Source organism: Hypanus sabinus, chromosome 10 (genome assembly GCF_030144855.1).
Source record: "Hypanus sabinus isolate sHypSab1 chromosome 10, sHypSab1.hap1, whole genome shotgun sequence".
Taxonomy (NCBI): Eukaryota; Metazoa; Chordata; class Chondrichthyes; order Myliobatiformes; family Dasyatidae; genus Hypanus; species Hypanus sabinus.
This window is the reverse complement of record NC_082715.1, coordinates 109,494,193-109,521,392: the sequence shown is the minus strand read 5'-3', so window position 1 is coordinate 109,521,392 and position 27,200 is coordinate 109,494,193. Positions and strand designations below refer to the sequence as shown.

At 40.9% G+C, this 27,200-nt stretch overlaps 1 protein-coding gene across 5 annotated transcripts in view; it reads left to right on the top strand.

The window, feature by feature from the left end:
* ppp2r5d (protein phosphatase 2, regulatory subunit B', delta) overlaps positions 1 to 27,200 on the top strand; it is a 148,284-nt gene that overhangs the window by 115,891 nt on the left and 5,193 nt on the right. For all 5 annotated transcript variants that reach the window (XM_059982606.1, XM_059982603.1, XM_059982604.1 and 2 more), the window contains 7 exons: positions 762 to 870; positions 1,585 to 1,638; positions 2,078 to 2,248; positions 6,158 to 6,285; positions 8,933 to 9,034; positions 17,628 to 17,700; positions 19,860 to 19,976. In XM_059982606.1, the coding sequence (XP_059838589.1) occupies positions 762 to 870; positions 1,585 to 1,638; positions 2,078 to 2,248; positions 6,158 to 6,285; positions 8,933 to 9,034; positions 17,628 to 17,700; positions 19,860 to 19,976 (754 nt within the window). The remainder of the gene's footprint in view (positions 1 to 761; positions 871 to 1,584; positions 1,639 to 2,077; positions 2,249 to 6,157; positions 6,286 to 8,932; positions 9,035 to 17,627; positions 17,701 to 19,859; positions 19,977 to 27,200) is intronic.

Sequence of the window (27,200 nt, the reverse complement as noted above, 5' to 3'; positions counted from 1 at the left end):
CTCAATAAATACGTAAATAAATTTGACCAACTACTTCATTCTGAATCATGTATTGTGATCTGGACAGTTTATGAATTATCCAGGGAAGACATTGTCATGGTGTTAAGCTGATTGACTTCCAAAAAAACCATGGTACCCTTTAGTTTCATCATGCACTGAAAACATCAGATTAGATTATGTGCTTATTACTTTGTGGGACAGGTGGACCATGTTATATGCAAGGTCTTTTGGGCACTGAGTGAATGCTGTCTTTCATTGCTGTGCGACTCTGTACTAAGTCCATTTAATAATAAATACCTGAACTGGGGTGAGAAGATCCCTGTTGAAATCGGTCCTTTCATCTACTTGGGAAAATGCAGCCCTTGAGCCTTGTGTAGGCTGGCTGTAGCAAGGGTTTACTGATCTACGATGCTACAGACCAGAATAATCATAAATTTGAACTGCACTGAGCTGGTAGATAATGAAAGAGCAAATTGACTGAGATTCCTATTTCAGTGTCTCTCATGCAAAGGCAAAGATGGCCTTGTTAATTCTGAATATTCTACTGATGTTTGACTGGTCTCAAGAGGAACAGCTATTGTACCAAGTAGCAGGTGCTATTGCTAGTTATGAAGAAGAGATTAAGATTACCATGTGGAACATCAATAGGAATGTTTTAAAATCTTGTCTAGTTATCTGTGAATTCCTTAATCCATTTCTGTGTGTTTATAGTTCAATTGTCAAGAGTTTAATTTGTCTCATCTCTTCATTTCTTTTTCCAGTATAATCAATGGATTTGCATTACCCTTAAAGGAAGAGCATAAAATGTTCCTGATCAGAGTGTTGTTGCCATTGCACAAGGTGAAGAGTCTCAGTGTGTACCACCCACAGGTAAGGAATATTTCACCTGTTGTGCTCATACCTTTAGAGATACTGTAACACCCATAATGCAATTCTTTTCAAGTCTGGAGGATCCTTACCAATGGAAAGTTTGAGCTTGATGACCATTGAACAAATTGCTTAATCTAATGATGGGTCATCAGCCTGAAGTGTTAATCTCTGCACTGCTACCTGACTTGCTGACTTTCCAGTGTTCTCTACTTTTACTTAAAACTTCTCTCTACCTCATTGATTGAATCTCTGTAATATTCATGCATTCCCTGCAACATCTCGGTATCATCTAGCCTTTGAGTGAGATTTAGTAAGTTGCAGTTTGCGTTTTTATTCTGACATGTGATTTCTCCAGAGATCCACTTACAATGACTTCTTGTCAGATGTCCATAACATTACCTCTATGTTCTCCAAAGATCTGCTCTTGATATTCTCCTCTTTCACATCAGTTGGGTTCCTCTGTTGTCTAACTATAAAATGGAACCCACCCAGTAACCCGACGACACCCGGTTTTAGCTCACTATCATTTAACCCATGTGTTGCCTCCTTGTTTGTCATATACGTTATCCGGTTCTCAGTAGAAATCTCCTCAGATGAATCTCTGAAATAAATGAACAAAGTAGCTAACAAGTTCCACCTTTCAGCCACTGTTTACAGTAATTGTCACTTGTTAGAGATCAAATGGGCATACTTAAGGTCTTTTTGTCTCTTCAGCTGGCCTATTGTGTGGTGCAGTTCCTTGAGAAAGACAGCAGCCTTACAGAGCCAGTAAGTACAATATTATTGACACAAACTTCAAGATCTTGTGCTGATTTTTTCAAATATTTTTCAGTTCTGATGCACGGTTTTGACCTGAATATCAGCCTGCATTCACAGCTGCTGCTCAAACCACTAAATTCTTCTAGCAATTTGGTTATTGCTTCAGATTTCAGCATCTGCAGTCCCTTGTGTCGTCATAATGGGAACGTTGAGTGTCTGGTGGGGTGCTCTTTGACAGGATGGCTAATAGTATTGGACTCATTATGGAGTAGCTTGGGTAGATGTTAATTTGGTTTTGACCAATGAGTGAGCCACAATTTACTATTCAGTGTTTCTGATGGGAGCAACATTTGGCCAGGGGCCCATAGACTGAATCACCTGTTGTGCATTTTCCTTTTTGCAGTTTTTAGTTTCCAAGATGCTCCTATCTGCTGTGTTCCTCTCCTAGGTGATTGTAGGTTTGCTCAAGTTCTGGCCCAAAACGCACAGTCCAAAGGAAGTCATGTTTCTGAATGAACTGGAAGAAATTCTAGATGTCATTGAGCCCTCAGAGTTTGTGAAAGTAATGGAACCACTGTTCCGACAGCTTGCTAAGTGTGTTTCTAGCCCGCACTTCCAGGTAAGCCCACCATTCCCTTGGCTTTCCTCCTCAAGGGTAAAGTTGTCAATTTATTTTAGCTACTATTTCTTGGACTAGTCTTTCATTTCATCTCTGCCGCATCGAGTGTCTGTGACGTGAAACCAGATACTGGTGAGTCCTTCATTGTGCAATGCTAAATTGAAACTGATCACTCCCGAGTCCAAGGGCGAGTTCTTTTAACACAGATTGTTAAGTGAAGCAAGAACAGAAATCATGGACACAGTCTTTCAGTCCTCTCCAGCTGTGAGTATGGTTCCACTGGATTGAATGATTAATGTTAACATAAAATGAAGAAACAATAAAACAAGCAATTATAGGCATTAACTTCAGAGGTGATATGACTTATAAGAATCAGATCTATTATACTGACTTATTAGACGGAATTTGTTTACGGCAGCAGTACAGTGCAAAGATATAAATTATTATAAAAATAAGTGGTTCAGAAAAAAGAATAATGTAGTTTGTATGGGTTCATGAACTGTTAGGAACCTGTAAGTAATTTCTTCACTTAGGCATAGATTATCAGGAAGCAGGATCACGTTTATTATCACTGGCACATGTTGTGAAATTTGTTGTTTTGTGGCAGCACTGCAAGCATGTACAGCAGTATAAAGCATGAAATTTACAATAATTTGCCAAAATATATGGCACAAAAGTGGAATAGTGAGATGGTGTTCATGGACCATTTGGAAATCTGATGGGTTGGGGAGTGCAGCTCTTACTGAAACGTAGAGTGTTTGTTCCAGTACCACTTCCCCAATGGTAGTTATGAAAAGTCATGTCCCAGATGGCAAGTCTCCTTAAAGATGGATGCCACCTCCTTTGAGGTACTGCCTTTTGAGGATGCACTTGATAGTTGGGAGGGTTGTGCCCATGATGGAGCTGGCTGAATCTACAACCCCCTGCAGCCTCTTTCAATCCTGTGCATGGGAGCCTCCATGCTAAGCAGTGATGCAACCAGTCAGAATGCTCTCTACTGTATATTTGTAAAAATTGTCTAGAGTCTGGTGACAAGCCAAATCTCTTCTAATGCAGTATAGCCACTTTTTTATGATTGCATCTAAGTGTTGGGCCCAGTTTAGATCCTTTGAGATGTTGACACCCAGGAACTTGAAGCTGCTCACTCTTTCCATTACTAAACCCTCATGAAGACTGGTGTCTGTTCTTTTGACTTCCTCTTCCTCAGATCCACATTCAATTCCTTGATCTTGCTGACATTGAGTAGAAGTTTGTTGTAGCGCTACCACTCAAGCAGCTGATCAGTCTCGCTCTTGTATGCCTTGTTGCCAACTGAAATTCTGCCAACAGCAGCGGTATCATTGGAAAATTTGAGCCTAACCACGCAGTCATGCATGTGTAGAGAGTAAAGCATTAGGCTAACGTTACATTTTTTGAGGTGTGCCAGTGCTTCATTGTCAGTGAGAGTGAGGTGTCATTACTGAAAAGTACTGATTCGTCTCCCGGTGAGGAAGTCAAAGATCTAGTTACAGAAGGAGGCCCAGGCTTTGATTTGTTAATTAGTAGTGAGGAGACGAAGCAATAAACAGCATCCTGACTTGTGTATTGCTGTTGTTCAGCTGATCTGAGACCAAGTGGAGAGCCAGTATGATTGTATTTGCTTTGAAACTTTTGTGACAGTAGAAAATTGCAGCAGCTCTAAGTCATGGCATCAATAAGTAAGTGACCAGAACTGCACACAATACTCCAAATTAGGCTTCACCAATATCTTGTACAACTTCAAAATAACATCCCCTGTACTCAGTACTTTGATTTATGAAGGCCAATGTGCCAGAAGCTTTCTTTTCGACCCTATTTACTTATGGATCTGTATTCTCAGACCCTTCTGTTCTGCACTCCTCAGTGCCCTACTGCTCACTGTGTAATACCTGCACTGGGTTGTGCTCCCAAGGTGGAACACTTCACACTTGTCTGCATAACCATAGGGTACCATAATAGCTCAGCAGTTAGCATAATGCTGTTACAGCTTGGGGTGTTCCAGAGTTCAGAGTTCAATTTGGTGCTGTTCTGTAAGGAATTTGTACATCCTGCCTGTGAAATGAGTGGGTTTCCCCCCAGGCACTTCAGTTTCCTCATTCAGTGCAAAGATGTACTGGTTAGTAGGTTAATTGGTCGTCGTAATTTGTCCTGGGGTTAGGTTAGGGTTAATCGGGTTTGTTGGGGCTGCTGGAGCAGCATGGCCTAAAGAGCCGGAATGGCCTACTCCATTCTACATTGCCAAATAAATAAATTCCATCCACCATTTTTCCAGCTGGTCCAGGTCCGGCTGCAAATTTTCTGTTAGCTGTCCTCGCTGTAGACGTGCTATCAGACATCATCATTGAGGCAGCTCACTCTGTTCTTTTTGGGCACTGGTATGATTGATGCCATTTTGAAGATGGGAACTTCCAACTGCAGCATTGAGAGGTGAGGGTGTTTTTGAACACTCCAGCCTGTTAGTTGGTACAGGTTTTCAGTTACTTGTTAGGTACACCAGCAGGGCCTGATGACTTGTAATGGACTTGTGCTGATGTAGTTTTATTCTCCCTTTCAAAGCATGCTAAACAAGATGTACAGCTTATCAGGGAGTGAGGTATCACAGCCATTTATGTTAGTTTTTTCTTTACAGGAAGTAACGGCGTGTAAGCTCAGCCAAGACTGTTCTTCATTCACTTGTCTCTAAATTACAGAATTGTGTTTTTGTCTCGTGATAACTTTCTGTAGATGTAACTGGGCTTTTTGTAGGTTTTGGATTTTCGGGGAAAGCTGATTTTTATATATAAAATGTATTTTATTTATTTTTGTTTAAATCCCCAAGGGGTCCAAAATAGAGTAGTAAGTTGGATCCAAAACTGGTTCAGTGGCAGGGAGGAAGAAGACAGTTTTTGTTTGCCTGGAAGGTTTCATCCAGTGAAGTTCTATCAGCTTCACTACTCCTTGACTTTTTGTAATATTTATCAATGATTCAGACATGAGAGATGGTGTGGCAAAAGTGTGCAGCTTGAAAATTTGGCAACGTGGTTGATCGTGGGGGAGCTTTCTACTTCAGGTCTGGTAGAAAAGTGACAGCTTAATCCAGAGAGTTGTGAGACGGTGCAATGCAAGTTGTCCATAAATCTGCAGATAGCATAGAGAGGTTAAAAGTACATCATATGCTTTTTTTTTGTTATTAAAGCACAGTACAAGAGCATGGAAGCTATCTGAGAATCATATACAACTTTTGACCTTGACCACTTTACAGGATGATTATGGAGATGTGACTGGGTTGGGATGGCAGCAGAGGAGATTTGCAAAGATATAATTGAATATGTAGGTATGAGAAATAATTGATTAAGAAAGACCAGTTTGCTTGGAACATAAAGTCAAGACCCAGATATGATAAATATGAATGACTTGTGTCAGTTAAAGGGATCAAGAGCTAGAAAGCATAGATTTAAAATGGTGAGGAATAGATAGAGGTTTAGCAAAAGTGTTTTCTTCCCCCTTCCAGATTGTGGTAAAAGTCTGGACTTAAGTTCCTGAAAGGATGATAGAGCAAGTTGGATGTGTGTTTAAGAACATTGCAGTGCTGTGGGACTCGGTACTGGTAGATGTGATCAGGTTGGAGAGCTCAGTTGACAGATCAGCACAGACACAATAGGTCAAATGACCCCTTATGATATAAATTTTCATGATTTGGTGAAGGTGTAGTTTCTAGCTAAACCCTTTGAGGATTCTTGATCTGATTGATCAGCAATCTGCAGCCTCCCTGTTTCTCCATTATTTCCTGAAACCTAAATTTACATTCAGAGTAACTATTCAAAGTAACTTGGAGCAAAGCCAAAGATATAAGGCTCTGTAATGTTTGAAGTCAGTGCTTTAATTGTACTGAAGTTGTTTATCCTGTTTCAGGTGGCAGAGCGAGCTCTATATTATTGGAACAATGAGTACATCATGAGTTTGATCAGTGACAATGCTGCCAAAATCCTCCCTATAATGTTCCCTGCACTCTACAAGAACTCTAAAAGTCATTGGAACAAGTAAGTTTGTCATCATTGACCTGTTATATTTAGAACCTATGACAGTGAACTCGGCAATTCATTAGCACCAACTATTCTGATGTATGCTTATCTACCAGTAATGTTAATTCTTTATCCTCTCCCCGATACACTTAGCATTTCTATTCTGCTTTTTGTTTTAGATTATTGGTTTATGTCAGAAAATGGTGAAAATGGAGGAAAGCATTTTTCTCAGTTGTTTTTCCTCTATTTTCACCAACCCGACACTGAAACTTTAACAAGCCTTCACAATTTGATCTCACCCATTACTCCTACGAAATGTCATAAGTGAAAGGAGTAGGAATAGGTCCCTTGTCCCCAGTTGTAAGTGCAGAGGAGGCTCTCTGGGGTATTACCTGGATTGGAGAACTATGGGGGGAGAGATGGTATAGGCTAGGTTTGTTTCCCGTGATGGAGTGAAGAAGGCATAAGGTGACCTATATAAAATTATAGGAGGGATAGCTTGAATTGATGGCCTAGGTTTATGTCGTACAGAACAAGTTTTTTGAAGAGGATTTGAGGGGAAAGTTTCAGATATAGAGATAGTATTTGATATCTGAAACAAGCTGCAAGAGGTAATGATGAAGTCAGTTTTCAGTTTTACAGCACTGAAACTGACCCATGGCACAGTTTCTCCATGCTGACCAAAACCTCTTCCTGAGCTTGTCCCGTTTACCTGCATTTGACAAAAATCATTGTAAATCAGCGGTTCTCAAACTTTTTTTATGCCGTGAACCCACCATTAACCCTGGGGCCTGTGAACCCCAGGCAGGGAACCCTTGCTTTAAATCTTTCTTATTCATGAATGTGTCCAAACATCTTTAAACATTTATTAAACATAATTGTACCTGCCTGTACCACTTCCTCTGATAGCTTATTCCATATTCCCACTACCTTCTGTGTGGGGGGGAAAAACTAAGTCTTTCCCCTCTCACATTAACCTTTACTCTTTAGTTTTAAACTTTCTTACCATGGATAAAGGACTGTCACCATCCACCTGATCACTGTTTATAAAATCACTGCTTCTCATCATTTTATAAACTTTGATAAGTTAATTCCATCACCTCAATGCTCCAGGGAAAGCAATCCTTGTGTATCTAGTCTGTCCTTAAACTCAAGCCCTCAAGTGCCAGCAGCATCCTTATGAATCTTTCTGAACCCTCTAGCAGAATCACATCCTTCCTATGGTATCGTGTCCAGAACTGCTCACAGTATTCAGGTAGAGTCTCACCAATGTACTATACAGCTGTAATGTAACACCACAACTTTTGTATTCAGTGCCCTGTCCAGTGAAGGCCAGCATGTCAAATGTCTCCTTCACTACTTTGTTGCAGCTTTCATGGAAACTGTATCTGAGAGTCTGTCTTCTCACACTGCATCTCAAGTGCCTTCACCTTCTGGACCAACCTACTGCACAAGACCTTGTCAAAAGCCTTGCTTGTCCATGCAGATTGTCTGCTGCCTTGCTTTCATGAAACCTCTTCAAACTGAAAACTATTAAGTTTATGATACAATTTCCTGCATGCAAAGCCTTGACAACCATCCCTATTCAGTCTTTGGCTTTCTGAATGTAGATAGCTCCTGTCCTTCAGAATACCCTCAAATAACTTTCTCACTGATGATGTTAGGCTCACCAGCCTGTAGTTCTCTGGCCTGTCCTTGCAGCCCTTCTAACAGCATCAATAGTCTTCCAATAACTCACCATAACTAAGGATGAGAAACAAATCTCTGCCTTGGGTCAGGGAATTATCTACTTTTATAAACCTTGTACCACTAACACCTTTTTCATACCATAACATTGCTGTTGTCTTAACTGAATTACATTCTGTATCAGATCTTATCAAAGCCTTCTGAAAATAACCTCTGATGTCACGTTGCATCCTTATCATTGCTCACTTTCCCTTTTGGTTTAATATCCTTGGCAAACTTGCACTTGTTGCTTTATATCCTTCAGCCAAGATGTTGAGAAAGATTATAACTAGCTGGGGCCCAAGCACCCATCCCTGTCATACCTTGTCAGCTTCACCCTGCCAACATAAGTACCCAGTTGATCCTGCTCTTGGTACTATATCCAGTGATTCCATGTATTTAATCATCTTCACCTTAAGTTGTGGGGCCTTATGAAAAGCTTCCTGAAGACCTAAATACACTAATACCATTGGTTTCCTCCTCGTATATTCTTTCTTAAAGACCTACAAAAGCATGATATCCTTCTCAAAAAATCGTAATGGACTTTCTTCAATCATAGCAGTATCCAGTTTTGGATTTCCATCCGACTATAGATGATCCCTTGTTATCTCCATCCTCCATTCTCTGCAACTTGCAATGTACTTGTTTACTTTGTTCCCAATCCCTTCCCCAGAATATCTTTGGCAGATCACAAATCTGAAACATTGAATAGCTGTTTCTCTATGCCTAACTTGCTCAGCATTTTAAGTTTTAATGTCAGATTTACAGCATCTAAATATTTTTGCTTCCAGAAATCGTAGATTTTTTTTCCGAAAGAATTAAGTGAAAGCCCTCCGTGGTTATCTGTCAGTAGAATGTTGATAAAATATAGATTTAATGTAACAAATAAAAATGAATTGTACAGGCTGTCTGAATGTTGAAATGTCTTATTCCTATTCAGGACAATTCATGGACTGATTTACAATGCATTGAAGCTGTTCATGGAGATGAATCAGAAGCTGTTTGATGATTGCACTCAGCAGTACAAGGCAGAGAAACAGAAGTAAGGAAATTTCAATGGATTCAAAGAGGCATGTTTCTGTATGAACACAAAGTTAGCATAGAATTGGACAGCTTGGTCCCTCTGGACTCTGCCACTCAGTACAAAAATGACTGATTTACACTGGCCACAACTTCTCTTCTGTGCCAGTTCTACATGGCCCTCAATTCCTTGATCTTTCAATTTTCACCACCACCTTTTTGAACTCCCTCAATGATCTAGTCTCCCCAACCCTCAAGTAGAGAATTCCAGAGAGTCAATGCTCTGCAAGGAACAATTCTTGAGCATGTTTTTTTTTTACGTTCCCTTTGCTTGTAAGTGTATACCCTCATTAAAATCTGTCCCACTATCATGTTCCCTTTGGATTTGTGTTTCAGTAAGATCACCCATCATTATAAACCCAGAGAATGGAGATCCAACCTCTAACTGCTCTTGAGAGGACAATCCTCTCATCTATGTAGGAGGAAAGGGTTCAATTGTTCTTAGAGTAGGTTAAAATGCCGGCACAATATTGTAGGCCAAAGAGCCTGTACTGTTCTTTAGTGTATTTCTTGAATAAGGAGACCAAAACTGTGCACTGTACTCCAGATGTGGCCTCAACATCACCCTGTACAATTGGAACAAAACAGCCCGATTTCTCAAAATGGCTTTTAGATTCTACCCATGATTCTGTATGTACCATTTATTGTCTTGATAATCTTTCCTGCCATCTTTAAAGATTTATACTTATACATTCCCAGGCCTCTTGATTTGTGCACCTATCAAGGAATGTATCGCTTTGCTTGGATCATGTCTCTTCATACTTTATGCTAGATTATGTTGGCCTATACTTTACATTTAATTACATCTGCTGTGTGGTCAATTATTCCACTTGCCTGTCTACTTTATCTTGAGACATGCTTCAGTCTTCATTGTTTACTATGCTTTTCAGTTTTACTGAAGTGCAAAGTTACCAATATGTTAATGGGTGCTCTCACATACACGGTCTCATCTGTGTTTGTTTTGGATGCACCTTGCTTGGGATAGAGGTTTATTGTTCAGTTCAATAATTATTGCAAATTGGAATAATGTTAAATGAAATAAAAATAAATCCACATAGGTTAGCAGATAATCTGACTGACACAGTTACCATTGTGTTTTAGTCCTATCCTCTGTCCAGCAAATGGTTAAGTTATCATCTTAGCTGGTTTCAGAACCATTTAACATAAAATAAATAGTATCTGGAAAAGGCCAATCAACCCTTGAGCTGGTATGTTATTCATTAAGGTTATGGCTGATCATCTACCTCAATGCCATTTACCTGCACTATCCACTGTTTCCTTCAATTCCAAAAATTGACTTTCTATTTTGCATAAATACAACAACTGAGCCTTCACATTACTCCTACAGAATAAATTGATTCTCCTTTGGAGACTGTGGCCCTTGGTTTGAGATTCCTCAGCCAAGCTTGTCAAACTCTGTAAACATTTCAATGAGATCTCTGCTTATCCTTCTAGAAAATTAAAGCTACTCAATCTCTCCTCCATAACTCAAACCTGCTATCCCCAGAAGCAGCTGAACAAACCTTTGCTGCACTCTGCCTCGGGCAAGTGTGTCCTTTCTTCACTCAGGAGATTAAACCAGCCTGTAACAGTTTGTGGATTGACCAAGATCCCGGTCCAATCCAATAAGACTAGCCTACTCTGGTATTCCATTCCTCTTCTACTGAAGGCTAACAGATATTTACCTTCCTAATCCCTTTCTGTATCTATACATGGCTCTCAATAGTTTGTGTACTTGGCCACACCAAGGTTGCTTTGAACAGCAACACCACCAAGCCTCTTCTCAGTGCTGTGTTTTCCTGTTCTGTACACCACAGTGGGTGGCTTCCTATTTTTCCATAATATATTGCATCTGCCTTCTTCAGCCCTTCTCACTTTGCTTGTCCAGATCTCCTGAAATCTTCTTTCCTACATATTTGATATTCAATCTCATCAATGTTAATATCAGCAGACTTATAAGTACAACAGTTACAGGTTTGGGAGATTGATTGTGATGGTATTTGATATAGTACATTTGGATTTTAGCAAAGCTTGTGATGTGGTCCCATATTGCAGAATTAATTAGAGCAATAATATTGTTCTCAGCGGGTCATGCAGCATCTTTGGAGGCAAAGGAATGGTCAATATTTTGGGTCAAGACCCTGCATCAGAACCCTCTGGGATCCAAGGGAAAATAGTTCATTGGATTGGAAAATTGCTTCGAGGGAAATGAGCAGCAGTGGTTGTTGTGATGATAAGAAGTTAACTTCCCCAACCTCCAGTCTTGGATGAACCAAGAGAACTGCAATCAGCTGAGGGCTAGACTAATGGTGTTCAGCTATGACCTCCAGAATGGCAAATGACATGTGAATCCAGACCAAATTTGAATTATAGAAGGATGCTCGACAGCTGTGGCAAGGCTTGAATGCCATCACCTCCTACAAAGCAAAACCAAATAACATATAATATGCAACAACAAGGTCTCACCCAATTACTTTAATGCTCGCTTTAACCAACAACATGGAGGCACTCTTCACAAACTCCCACAGCCCCTGACAACCCTGTGATTTCATTCTCCGAGGCTGGTGAAGGAGCATTCTTCGGGGGGCAGGGGAGTGAACCCATGGAAGGCATCTGACCCAGGTGGTATACCTGGCCAAGTACCAAAGACCTGTACTAATCAACTGGCTGGAGAATTTACAAACACCTTTAACTTCTCACTTTGGCAGTCTGAGATACCCACCTGCTTCAAGCAGACTTCCATCATCAGGAGGAATGTGGTAATCTACTCAGTGACTATCATCTGATAGCACTACGATGAAGTGCTTTGAGAAGTTGGTTGTGAAACCTATGAATTCCTGCCTGAGGACTGGCTTGGATCCCCTCCAGTTTGCGTACCATCACAACGGGTTAACAGCCGATGCCATTTAATCGGCTCTTCACTCAGCCCTGGAACAGGGAGGATGCATACATCAGGAGGCTCTGATTGATCTCAGCTCAGCATTCAACACTACTATCCCCTCAAAACTAATAAGTTCCAAGAACTAGGCTCTTATTTTCCTCACTGGATCCTGCAGACCCCAGTCATTTTGGATTGGCAACAGCATCTCTGTAATCGCTAATCAGCACAGGTTGTTTGCTTATCCCTCTGCTTGTCTTGCTTTATATTTCTGAATGTGAGGTTAAGTGAGGATGCCATTGCCATATTTAAGTTTGCTGACAACTCCATTGTCGTTGGCCGAATCTTGGAAGGAGATTGAAAATCATGTTGAATGGTGCCACAACAATAATCCCTTACTCAGTGTCAGCAAAACCAAAGAGCTGATTATTGACTTCAGGAGGGGGAAACCAGAGGTCCATAAGCCAGTCCTTGAGAGAGGATTGGAGGTTGAGAGGGTCAGTAACTTGAAATTCCTTGGCACCATCATTTCAGAGGATCTGTTCTGCAACCAGCATGTAAGCACCATTACAAGGAAGGAATGGCAGTGCCTCTACTTTCTTAGAAGTTTGTGCATATTCATCATATCATCTAAAACTTCGATAAACTTCTGTAGATGCATAGTTGTATCACAGCCTGGTATGGAAACACCAATGGCCAGGAATAGAAAAGCCGACAAAAGGTCATGGATACAGCCCAGTCCTTCACAGGAAAAGCCCTCGCCACTATTGAGCACATCTACAAGGAGTGCTGCCATACGAAAGCAGCATCCATCATCAAAGACCCCACCATTCAGGCCGTGCTCTCTTCTCACTGCTGCCATCAGGAAGGAGGTTCAGGAGCCTTGGGTAACTTCACTCACCTCAACACCAAACGCCTATGGACTCGTCTTCAAGGACTCAACAGCTCATATTCTCTGTATTATTTACTTACTTTTTTTGTATTTTCAGTTTGTCCTTCGCACATTGGTTGTTTGGTCTATGGTCTTTGTAGTTTTTCGTTGACTATTCTGCTGCAAGAAAATGAATTGGGGTAGTTTTTGGTGACTATATGTACTTTGAACATTGGAATTGGTTCCATGCATTCAAGAAGAAGGACTCGTCAATGATTTTAATTTAAATGCAGAGAATAAGATTAGGTATAACATTTGGCAGTGAGATCAGTGCAGAAGGAAGTGAAGACAGCAAGAAGATACCAATTAAGTGAAGTCAGTCTAATGTATAAGCAGTGTATTGTGGGAAGGGCAAGCAAAGCGAAGAAATGGGAGAGTGTAAACTGTAGAAGGTAAAGGGTCTTGGAATGAGAGTCAACAATTATCTGAAAACAGCAAGATAGGAGGGTAGAGTGGTTACAGAATTATATAGGATGCTTAATTACCTGAGACAACATATACACTGGAAGGGAGATGCTTGTAGAACATAAACAGCAGTCAGATCACAGTAAGAGAACTGCATACTCTCTGGCTATGAGATCATGAGGAAGAGGGGCTCATGGTTGATCTGATGCTCAAACGTGCTTTCCTGCCAAGGCAGGACACTTCAGTTATAAGAAATAACTTCAGTTATGGAAAAGCTGTGTTTAGTTTTTCTTGGAACAGGAGGTTGAGGAGGGTCCTGAAGGAGGAGGTATAAACAATTGAGAGGCATACGTGGAAACAATTCTGCATTGCAGAGGTCCATATAGGCGTAAAGAGAGGAATAAGAGGTTTAGTGGGGATCAAAGGAATTTTTTTAAACCCCTGAACGTAGTTGAGATGTGGAACACATTGCTTGAGAAGATGTTGGGAGGCAGGTACCCTCTCAAATTTTTAAGAAAAATTTCTGCAGGGCTCCACAGTTACATAGTGGTTAGCATGGTGTGATTACAGCTTGGGGTATTCCAGAGTTCAGTCAGTGCTGTTCTATAAGGGTCACTGTACATCCTCCCTGTGGTGTGTTTCCAGCTAGGGGCATTTCAGAGTTCAGTCAACACTATTTTATAAGGAGTCTCTGTACATCCTCACCCTGGAATGTGTGGGTTTTCTCCTGGTTCTCCAGTTTCCTCCCACTGTCCAAAAGCATACTAGGTAGGGTTAAGTGGTCATAGTAAATTGTCCTGTGATTAGGTTCGGGTTCATTGGGTTTGGAAGCTTTTGGAGCAGTGTGACTCAAAGGGCCTATCCCATATTGTATCACTAAATAAAATAAAGGTAGACGCACATTTGAATCACCAAAGCATAGTGGACTAGCGACCAAGTGCTAGGAAAAAGGATGTAGATGAAACTTGGTGAGCTGAATGGGCCTGTTGTTGAAATGTATAACTCAAGTCTTTTCTTTTACCTGCTTCGCTAATGTGACAGTTTCAGTGTTTGATACACAAGCAGCTCCAGTCTCTGCTGCATCTTTCTGCAATTTCTCCCTATTTAAATAACTTTGTTCACGTTTCTCACATTATTTTCTACTTAGCAATTGTTTACTCAGTCACCTCACATCATTATTTCTCTGCAAGTTGATGTCATTCTTGCAGCCTCCGGTACCTATTTTTGTGTCGACTGAAATTTGGCTACGATGTATCTTCTCCCTTTCTTGTTGATGTAAGAGTTACAGTCACCATGTTCACAAGTTGCCAACATGAAAATAATCGGGACTTCCTGTTTGCTGCAGATCTCTATCTGTGTTGATATGTTGACTCCAGCACTGCATGTTATCCTGCTGAGTAACCTTTTCTGGGGTACTTTGGGAGATCCAAATCCAGCTACTGCTTCCTCTGTTGGCTCTGGACATGATTTCCTCTCCCTCATCCATGGCTTAACTAATATGTGTGATTAGGTTATAATTTTCCAAATGTACTGTTCTTTCTTCCAAATGAATATTCCGTTCCAGAATATTCATTTAAATATTCCAATAAGTTTACTCCAGGTTATATTCTTATTGCAACTGTCTCCTCTGTGGCTATTAAATCATAACCTGTTCACCTGTACTGCACTTGTGTCATTTTTAATCATCTTATCATTGTATGAATTTGCTAATGTGGGATTGGAGGTTTACAAGGAGTTTGCAAAGATTGGAGAATTTTAATTACAAGAAGAGATCGTCTTTAAGTTCGGAGTGGGTAAATGTCTGAAAGACTTCCCAGAGCTGTTGCACCTCTGCCATCAGAGGGCTCACTGATGTGGCAATCAAAATTTCAAACCATCTCTGGAGACAGATTATCCACTGACATTTTTTACAAGCCAACTGGCTCTCACAGTTATCCTAACAATACCTCTATCCACCCTATCACTTGAAAAATTGCTGTTCTCTTAGCTTCTCCATCTCCACAGGATGAGGCTTTCCAGTCTCAAACATCTGATATGGCCTCTTTATTTTCCTCAAGATGGGGGTTTTCCTTTGACCATCGATGCTGCCCTCATCTGTATCTCCACTTCCCCCACATGTGCCCTCACCTATCCTTCCACTATCATAATAGGGGTAAGGTTCCCATGTCCATGCTTACCACCCCTAGTGTCTCTGTTTCCAGCACATCATTCTGTGTAACTTCCACCGTCTCTAGCAGGATGCTACCATAGAGTATATCTTCTCCTCTCTCCCTGCCCCCCCCCCCCCCCACCACCACATCTAATTTCCAAAGGGATCATTCTCTATGTGACTCCCTTGTCCACTTTTCCTTCCCATGGAATTGCCTCTCTGCATTTACACCAGCAAGTGCTACACTTGCCACTACGCCACCTTCGTCAACACAATTCAGGACCAAAAACAGTACTTCCAGATGAGGTGACTCTGCAAGTCTGTCAGGATCATGTATCATATCTGGCACTCCCAGTGTGGCCTCCTGCACGTCAGTCAGACTCAACACAGATTGGGAACCACTTTGTCGAGCCTCTTAGCTTCATCTGCTGCAAAAGTCAGGAACTTCCTATTCCCGTTCTGACGTGTCTCTCCATGGCTGCCTCTGTTGCTATGATGAGGCTAATCTCAGGTTGGAGGAGCAGCAATTGGTATTCTGTCTGGGTAGCCTCCAACCTGATGTCATGAACATCACTTTGTCTTCCAGTAATTTCAAGTGCCCCCCCCCCCCCCACCCTACCTTTTTCTATTCTCCATTCTGGGTATCTTCTCACTCCTCTCCTTGCCTTGCCCATTACCTCCCTTTAATTCCCCTTCTTTCCACTTCTTCCATGGTCCACTGACCTCTCATTTTGGATACCTTCTTCAGCCCTTCACCTCTGCCACCTGTTACCTCCCAACTAATTACTTCATTCCCACCTTCCCCTTCACCTGATTTCACTTGTCACTTGCCAGCTTGTACTCCTCCTCCCCAACTTACTTTAATTGGGTCTTGGACCAAAATGTCAACTGCTTATTTCCTTCCTTGGACGCTGCTTGACTTGGTGAGTTCCTCCTGCATTGTGTGTCTCAATCAAAGTTTAGTACAGCTTTATCAATAACATATCTGGAAGTAAAAGTTATCCAATTATTTTACATTTAACTCACTGTACTAGCTTGCCACTTTGCATTAAGTCACAAACCACAAATTGGCTTCACATATCACCCACACAGAGTAAACTGGCCAGGCTTATTTCAATGGGTCATCATCTGAATTCTGAAGTCAGGGTCCTCTATCTGCAGTAGTTATTCCTGGGTTGTGGTTGCTTTCACTGTTTCTTTTACTGCTGTTAAAATCCTCATGCTCCCACTGAGCTCATTGTCGCACAGCAGCAAAGAATTGATGTTTCAATTTTCTCACGTGGGTCTCAAGACCAAGTCATTCTATTTAGGTATTTCATTTTCTCTCATGGTATGATAGACCTCTAGTTATCTTATTGCCAGAGTAATAACAGGCTTGTCTGCATCCTATAGAGTCATTTTTATGGTGAGAAATGTCAGAGTTTACACAATCAAAAAGCCAATGTTTTGATTTCAGTTTATTAGGCCCCTCAGACATCAAGTCCCAGCAAAGGCCAGGGATTGCCATTGAGAATGGGAGAGAAATTTTACAACACTGTTTCTTTACCTCAGTTTTATTGCCACAGTCACAGTTCCTGATTCTCCGTTCTATAATCAATCAGATCATTGGGGAGCACTCTTCCAGTTAGGTAATTAACAATTCTCGAAGAACTTGAAAGACGTCAAGGTACTATCTGTGTGTGTGGCTTATTACAAACTGAAAACTCAGTCCAATCTTTACAAGCTATCTTTGTTCTCTTTCTCTACCTACAATAAACTGTTGTTCATATAATGGTGGCATCTTCTTCATGCTTTGTAGCGGTTCCAGTGGAGAGCTCAGAAGTACAGACAGTGTTGAGGTGGAAAATATCAAGCCTTGACAGTTTGAAACCAATTTAAATTGTACATTACAGGTGTCACCTGCTTTACGAATGGTCACTTTACGCCACTTCACTTTTACAAAAGACCTACATTAGTAACCTGTTTTTGCATTACAAGGAGGATTTTCGCTTTTATGAAAATTTTTCCCATATAAATTAATCGTTCTTCGCTTTACACCATTTCGGCTTAAGAAGGGTTTCATAGGAACGCTCTGCCTTTGTAAGGGGGGGGGGGGGAGAACAACGGTAATTCTTTAGACAAAAATATCAGCTCAATTACCTGGTCCTTGGAGCTACTGAGCTCTATACTGAGCTGTTCTTTTTCTATTTCAGGGAGAAATTTAAACTTAAAGAACGTGAAGAGATCTGGCAAAAGATTGAACATTTAGCCCAGCATAATCCTCAGGTACCAAATCAGCATTCTTCACCCAACCCCCTCCATGCATTTGTTCAGCAAATGGATAATTTGGCTGATGAAGCATTAGGTATACCCAATGGTGTTGCCTTTGTGTTCTTGGGATGGTTTACACACAGGAAATAGTGCAAACTTTCTAGCCCAGCAAAGATGTGTCCCAAGAACTAATTAATCCAATGATCCCTTTTCTGTGCTGTATGAGTACTAGTGTTGATTTTACCACAAAGATTAGCTACCATGTGTTGATCTGAACTACTGCTTCAGTCCTCTTTCTGACCCATTAGCTGGCAGGCACTGGAACAGGAAACTGGTGTTTCAACTTTTAAAGCATTAATTGAAAGTCAAATGTTTGAGCAAGATACTGTTCAGTTTATAGCCATGGAATCTGACTGCTGCTAGAGAAGGGTGAGATGAAATTTAGAATTGCCCAACCGTGAAGCATAAATGAAACCATCAACCTTCCAAACCAGGCATTCTCTATTTATTGCATAAAGTCTGTATTGATCAGCTGAATGTGCTGTAATTTTGTGAACTAAACTGTGCTCCTGGAGAAAAGGCCATAACCTACACGCTATCAAATGTTGGAAGGCGAAGGACAGCTCCCCTCAATTAACTGTTGACTTGCTACTTGGTCATGTCTGAACGGGGCTCCATGGCTTTATTGGAATTGTGTTTGACATCAGTTCTTAGAAAACTGCAAGATTGTTCATTTTAAGTGACTGGACAACAGTTGGTAATTGGTTTATTCAGAAAGCAGTCAACATAATCAAAGACCCCACCATGCCTCCATCCAGCAGGAGATGACTGATGACCAGGCTCAGGGACAGCTTCTGTCCTACTGTTAGACTATTGAATGGTCCTTGTACGATAGATGACTCTTGGTCTTGCACCTACCTTACTGACTGCCGTAATTCTAACACTTTATTCTGCATTCTGTTTTCCCTCGTACTACAATGCTATGTTTTAATGAAATGGTTTGAATGGATGGTATGCAAAACAAAGTTTTTCGCTCATTATGGGTAACAATAATGAGCCAGTTTACCAATCATTGTCACAACTTTCCTGCCTCTGTTTTATCTATCCCTTTCATAATTTTATATTTCTGTAAGATCCCTTCTCATTCATCTGAATTTCCACGAGTATAGTCCCAGGCTACTCAATCACTCCTTAAAAGCTAAATTCCACCCTCCTCCCCTCCCCCCCCCAAAAAAAAATCTGGAGGGATAATTAAATTAACCTCTCTTTATCTTTCTGCAGAGTCTAAAGTATTTTGCTTTCTGTCCATCTTGAATAGTTGCAGACTCAGAACTCACCCCATGGCTCTCCACTCACCATGATTGCCAACCAGAGGAATGTACATATATCCCAACTCTTTGCCTTGTTTTCATTAACAATCCTTTGTCCATGCTTCTACATAACCCGAAACTGCATGCATCCTTATGGATAAGTCCTTATCAAATGCCTTTAGAAATCCAAGTATGCAAAATCAACTTGCTCCCCTGTATTCATTGCACTCATCGTATCCTCAAAGAACTCCAGTAAGGTAAGTTTGTCAAACTGGACCTGTGCTTCCTCAATCCACGCTGTGTCTGCTGATGGTATGATATCTATCCAGATTGCTAACTGTTTCCTAATGTTAGTTTCAAGCATTTGCCCTACTACAGACAAGCTAACTGGTCTATATTTATCTGCCTTTTGCCTACATCCTTTGATTATGTTGTCTGCTTTCCCAGGGCAGTAAGAAGTATAGGCTATGTTCAAGACTCTGCAATTTCTTGCAGTCTTGGGTACAGCAGTTAACGAATATTGGTTGCAAGTTACTTCAGAACCTCCTGAGGACTTGAAAAGAATTGTATAAATGTAACTTCTGTACTTTTTGAATCCATGATTGTTTAAACACCCTAAAGAACTCATAAATGCATTTCATGAAAGTAATAGCTTCTGTGGCAGGCTTGCAATATTTGTGTGTGATATTTTTCCATACTACGGAGTACTTTTATTTACTCATGGGACTTAAACTCAAGTAAAAGGGATGCAGGAGCTTTCTGCATGGAGCTCTGGTTGCAGAAAGGATAGCCATAAGTCTTTGATATAAATAGTAGCTTTCATTTAGGAGTATGTAATTTCACATGTGTTTTTGTCTCTTCCAGTTTAACATGTATGTTGAGCCTTCAGATATCAACACTGTGCTCTCCATGGAGACAGAGACTCCCACAGCTGAGGATATCCAGTTGTTGAAGAAGGCTGTGGAGACTGAGGCTGTCCAGGTAATGACTATGAAGCTGTCAGATTGCCTCATGAACCCACCTGGTTGACAAATGAACCAAAGAGAAGTGGATTTGTCATATGGAGTCATTTAGTCACACAGCATGGAAATGGCCCTTCAACGCAGCTTGTCCATGCTGATCTGAGCTAGTCCCATTTGGCTCATATCTCTCTAATTTTGTTTCTATCCAATTACGTAAATTGGATAATTGGATAGAATTATTTGCAATATTAATTGGATAGAATTATTGCAATATTTGTGTGTGATATTTTCCCATACTACGGAGAACCTTTATTTACTCATGGGACTTAAACTCAAGTAAAAGGGACGCAGGAGTTTTCTGCATGGAGCTCTGGTTGCAGAAAGGATAGCCATAAGTCTTTGATATAAATAATAGCTTTCATTTAGGAGTATGTAATTTCCTGCCTAAACATCTTCTAAACATTGTTTTGATCCACTTCTGCAGCTTCCTCTGGCAACTCGTTCCATATACAAGCTATCCTCTGTATAAAAATGTTTGCCCTTGGGACCTTTCTAAATCCCTTCCCTTTCACCTTACACCTATGCCCTTTTAAACTCTTGGGAAAATAACTGTGACCATCTACCTTGTCTTTGCTCCTCATGATTCTATATATATTTCTATAGTCACCCCTCAGCTTCCTGCATTTCAGAGAAAAAAGTCTCAGCCTCTCTTTTTAACTCCAGCTGTGTAGTCCCAGTAACGTCCCTGTGAATCGTTCCTGCACCCTTTCCAGCTAAAATGACACATTTCCTCTAGTTTGGTGACCTGAACTGCACACTGTCTTACCAATGACTTGTGCGGGTATAACATGAAGATCCAACTACCGTATTCGTTGTCCCAAGTGATGACAGCATGCCTGCCAGACACTGACTTTACTAACCTATCTCGCTGTCAGGAGCTATGAACCTGTACCCCTAAGGCCATTCTGTTCAATAACAACTCTCCAGGGCCATGTCATCTACTATGCAAGTCTGCCCTGGTTTAACCTGTCAAAACTATCTCTCTTCTTTTTGCCATCCTGATTTTTTACCTAAGTGTTTGCTTACATATCCCTGATGCCCTTCAAGGGGTTCACTTAATCCCAGCTACCTATTCTTTACGTGTCTCCTTCCTGACCCACAGTAACATAGCTGAAGTGCCAGTCCACCCACTCCTTTGTATTAAACTTCAAAATACCAATGGAATTGGGCTTCAGTGAAGATTGCATCCAGCCAGTGGCTCCATCAAAGTTCCCTTTCAGGGACATAGCAAACCTGGGAGAACTGTCCCAGATACAGCCTGATGTGGCCATACTCACAGTTGTGCCTTTTGTGCAGACCGCAGTCTCATCTAGGACCACTTCTCCACAGCAGGACACACCCAGCACAGTGTACACTTCACTGTGTCTTCTGGGCTCCCTTAGCTCAAACACTGGATTACTTGCCACTCCACTATTTTCTGTGAAAATCTGATAATATGGTTGACAGTTTAATAGCATGGGAAGAGTTTAAATAAACAAAACACTTAGTAGAAATATATGGGTTACCTTTCAGATTGGCATATTGTTACTGTTGCACTGGAGTGGTGCTACTTACTTTTTAGATGTAAAGAGGGCAATATATCCTTATAAAGGAAAGTTAGGAGAGAGAGCAGGTTGAAAGAATGGTGTGAAGAGTCAATACAAGGATACAGATGGGATTAGCAAGAAGTCGAGGTGAAGACAAGGGAATGATCGTATTATGCACCTTGGCAGGAAGCACTGAACAGCATTGCTTTTTAAGCGTTAAGAAACTAAATGTACATTGAAGCATAATATATCTGCTTGTGAGATTATTTTTCATTCTTGTAAGCTTTGATTAAAAAGCAATCTTATTTGATCAATTTTCATAGAATATCCATACTCTCTTCTCAGAAATCATAGATAACATGGAGCACAACATAACTTTTTGTCAGAACAGAGACCAAAACTGAATAAAATGTGAAATGAAATCTTAAAGTCTTGTAGAATCTCAGCAAATCATGCTTCTGTAAACAAAGCCCCTCATGATAAAGGACCATTTTCCTTCAGAATTGCTTCCTGGACATGCATATTTACCTTGTCTTTTATTACAGCATATTGGTATTGAACAGGAAGTTGGATTAGGTGGGTGACCAGCTGTGATACTGAATCGTAAAGAATGTTTAAGGGATTGTATGGCTCAGTGTTTCTGATTGATACTATTGAAGAAGTGTGATTGGGGGATGTTACTGTCCATCACAGTGGCTTAGCAGAACCACCACTAACCAAGTTGGCCAAATACTTAATGCTATAACTGTCAGGATGTCTCTGGGCCTGTACTCAATGGAGTTCAGAAGGATCTCATCAAAACCTACCAGATATTGGAAGGCCTGGATAGAGTGGACGTGGAGAGGATTAGTAGGAGAGTCTACAATTTGAGGATACACCCTCAGTTTAAAGGAATATCCCTTCAGAACTGAGATGAGGAATTTCTTTGGACAAAAAGTGGGGAATCTGGAATTTGTTGCCACCGAGGGCTCTGGAGGCCAAGTCATTGGGTATATTTAAGGTAGATTGGTTAAGGGGAAGGGAGGGAGTTCAGGGTTATGGGCAGAATGGGTTAAAAACAATCTACCATGATTGGTAGAGCAGACTAGATGGATGAATTACTTAGTTCTGCTTCTATATCTTCTGTTCTTATGGAACCAGAGATAAACCTACTTATCTTTAGCAGTTTATCTTTCGTAGACTAAAGGATAGTTTTGGTACCAGAGGCATTTAATAGTGACATAAATTTATTATGATATGCTTCATGATGGCCCTAAACATAAATAGGCATAAGCTAAAGTAACAACTTGGAGAAAAGCTCATTTTGAAGAGCCAAAAATAAAACATGGAAGGTAAATGAGCAGTTTTTGACAAACAGTAACAGGGAAACATTTAAAATCGGCATAGAGAAAAATATTATTCCACTAAAGTGGAAGAACAAATTTCAAAGGTTCATTTTATTATCAAAGTATGCAATTCTGAAACTCTTCTTCTCCAGACAGCTATGAATATCAGGTGAAAAACACAGAATATATATATTTTTTGAAACTGGGGGGCGGTGGGTGAGGAGTCTTTAGTCCAAGACCACATCCAGAACGCAGAAAAACCTAGGTAACATTCTCCAGACCCATTGGCAGGCCTCTCCATCTCACCTGTGATCGAAAGGCAGTCTGCTCTTTGTAGCAGAGTGATCCCACTCTGATCAAAAAGCAGGCAGCTGGCGCTCACCTTGATGTCAATCTCCCTCATCACTTTAATCGGCAAAATGGAATTGAACACTGCATCACGCCCCACAGCCTTCGTAAAGCAAGGTGCAAAACGTGGTGCAGACTCCCCACTGAATGGGAACAGGGCCAATCAAGATTGATAGGGAGCTGGCAAAAGTATTGAAACAGCTTCAGTATTTACTGGTAAGGTAGAATGTTGGTTGATGAGAAACGACAAAATGAAAACATTCAGAACAAAACCCATAAACCTTCAGGTGCCAGTGGATTTCAGTCACACATTAAAAAAAAATCTAAGGAAGGAATATCTGGGTCTTTTCTTTCATAACTCATTGTGAAAGTGGATGTGCCCGAGGTCTGGTGAGAGCTTGTGTAATATTTATATATAGAACTGCAATGGAGCATTCTTAGTTATGGTCTGGAATGCTTAACACTGGTGGGAGAACTTCATTATCATTGTTTCTCCAGTCCGAACAAATCAGATATTTACAAAGCATGTGGTGTAGCTTAATTTTTTTTAAATCCCTTTTAAATACAACAAGTGACTTCAATCGTCATAACACTCAAAGGCCATTGGCAAGCTGCACAACAGCCCTCGGGAAGAAGCTGTTTTTCATTCTTACTGTTCTGGCTAGGATGTTTCTGTATCTGAACAGAGTGGGATGGGGTGGGTCTTAAATGACGTTACAAGCATGCCATAGGCATTGGGATATGTAGATTGTTTCCAGGTCCAGTCGTTGAGTCCCAGTGATGTGCTGGGCCTTCCTAATCAGCCTTTTGGAGTGCTTTGTGATCTATCTTGCTGCAGCTAGAGTACCCCACTGTCATTCTTATGTCAGTATGCTCTTCATCTCATAACGATAAAAGTTGGCTAGCAATTTTTGAGGTAGATTAGCCCTCCTTAAACACCTCAGGTAGTGTAGACACTGTTGTGCCTTCTCAACTGTGGAAGTTGTGTTGATGGACCAAGAGAGCTCTTCAGTGAACCTCTTGGGAGAGAGTGTAATATTTGGAAAATGTAGTCCAGTTACCACCTTAATATTTAAAGTTTTGGTAGGGTGCAGAGAGCTTTAAAAGTAGTATCAGAACTATGAGGGTATAGAGGTATGTTGATTAATTGAACAAGCTGAGTTTTCTTCCCATGACAAAAAAAGATTGGTGGTTACCCAATTAAAATGATAGGCTTTGATGGTGTGAATATTGGATAGGTGAATGGTGTATCTGGTGACTGTCACTATAAAGTAGTCATCGAGGAATCCAGTGGAGATACCAAAAGAAATGTACGAAGCATCTGGGGCTTGCTGCCTTGGGGAATGTTGGAGTGAAAGCTGTATGTGCACAGGAGGCTGGATATGTGAGGAAAAAGATATTAAGGTAGATGAGAAATGTCAGGAAGATGTTTGAGTGGAGCACAAATGCTCACATGGGCAGGGGTGACATTTATATGCCATATTTTATATTTATATGTCAGTATTGTGCTAAATGAAGAGGAGAGTCATCTGCAGCAACAGAATTCTATCCCACAGTATCTCCATGCCTCCACGCTCCCCCATCGCTAATTCTGTCAGCAAACCAATGCACTATTTGTAGTTCAATGAACACAGAAGAACAACATGGGTGTACCAGCAAATGATAATGCAAAGCACAGCTCCTGCACCAGGAAAGTGATTTCTAATGGTGTCAACCTTTGGATTAGACACAACGATTGTGCTTGGGGCCAGTTAAACAGCTGAAAGTTGATGACTCCATGCACAACTCATCGTTAATTCAGCCTTGTCTTTGCAGTTGATTGGAGTACAGCCTGAAGTGCCAGAAAATTACTTAAGTCTCTTCCAGAGCTCCCAACCATCACAGAGCTAATCTTCAGCCAGTTTAGTTTGATCTATGCAATGAAGAAACTACTGAGGACGGTGGATGTTATAACTGCATGTCTATAATAATCAAACCTGTAGTCGTTTGTTCGACTCTGACCATGGATTGAGACTTTATTGTAGTCCTAGTTCAAATGCAAACGAAAGAACCAGATGTAAGAATAAATGGCATCATTTAACTCAGTTTGTTAAAGAAAAGCTTTCAAAATTGATATGAAATTTTCCACTGGCTGATATAATCAAGCACAAAGCAAGGTTGAAGCGGCATTGGGGCTCAGTCATCTTTGATCCAGATATTGAGGCAGAAGTTCAAGGACCGTCTTTACCCAAAGCTTTGTTGTTGATTAACTCCCCTCTATTGGCAGGTCAAAGTGATTCCAAACTGACTATTGACAGGTGATGAGCAATGGCTATTTCTTACAATGGATCTGACCACCAATCTATAACATTCATTAATATCATAAGGCTATGTCACTCATATTCAACATCTGCAGGACCATGATTAATCAGTATCAAATGTGTCAGACATATAAATGTAGGTACAGCAGTGAAAAACTGGAAGCCCTGTGGCAAATAAATAACTTCCCTTCATCCATGGCAGAGATGCTTGTTTGATTAGCACTCAGGCCTCCTCTGACCTGCTGAGTATTTTTTGGTATTGGAAATATGAGACACATTAGAATGTTAGAAATAGCATATTGGGCAGCATCTCCAGGTGCAGTTAATGTTACAGGGTGATAACCCCTTAGAGAAACTGGCTAGTTTCAGTGCAAACTGGAGAGTCTGAAATAGTTGAATTCAGTAGCACATCCTGAAGTTTATGATGTTTCCAGTTCTAAGTTGCCATGCCTTTCCCTAACCTTTCAAAAAGTATGGAACTGTGTAAGACCAAGGATAAAAAAGCCAGGGTTGGAATAGAATGGAGGGTTGAGATTGCAGATAACTTGAAACAATCCTTGCAACAGAATTCAAGTGTTCTGCAAAGAGCCCAATCAGTTCGGTTTCTCCGTTGTAGGGGAGCTCTCATCATTGGCACCTATTGCAGGACACTAAATTGAAAGAAGTGATCTGCATCTCTTTTCTACCTGGAAGGAGTATTTGGACCAAAAGATTGTGGGATGGTAAATGGGCAGTAAGAACAGCTGTCAGGGGAGATGAAGAATGGAGCAGGGAGTAACAGAAGAAATAGTCCCTTCATAATGCTGATATGGGTGTCGTGCAAAGATGATGGAAATGACAACCTGTTAAATGTAGAGGGGTAGGGTGGAAAGTGAGATCCTCTCCTTGTTCTGGGTGGAATCTGAGAAGTACAGGAAGTGGTGGAGGGATGATACCTCAACTAGTGTGGCAAGTAGCATAATGAGAACTGATAGTGGATGTACCCTTGCTATTGTCTTTCACATTCAATAGATAGTTCTCTTCCACACCTACAATTACGCGGTCATCAGACACATTGTTTTCCTCCTTCTCAGTTCTTCAGGGGCATTCATTCCATTTGTCCTCACTTTTCCCTTATCTGATTTCTAATCTGTCCTAATTTTGATAAAGGTCATCAACCTTCATCAGCAGTTTCTCACTCCACAGATACTGCCTGACTTGCTGAGTACTTCCAGAACTTTTTGTTTTATTTAATTTACAGATAAGATGTTCCTTGTTCCATAACCTTTGCATTGTCCAAAGCTCTCTGCCTTTCTTTTCATTCGTTCTCAATCAGATCAGCTCAGTTCTGGCTCTTAAGGCAGAGAGCTCAGTGTGAAGCAGATCTCAGAGGTTGCAAATTTTTCAGCTTTGACTTTGGCAAAACCAGAAGTTGCTGGAAGTATTCAGCAGATCAGGCAACATCTGAAAGGTTTCAGGACAGAGGAGGACTTCGGCACTGAAGTGCTTGGATCTGCCGTCTGAGGGCGGTTCTCACAGCCACCTTCTCCCATTAGTTGTGTAATTATCCATCACCATTGATGGCTGGCTACAGTGTGGTCCCAGAATGTTGGGCTGCTCTGAAAATAGTGGTATTTATTAGCTCCCTCTTCAGAGCTGTGGGGTTAGAGCACATCAGTGATCATTTTTAATGTACCCTAATCTC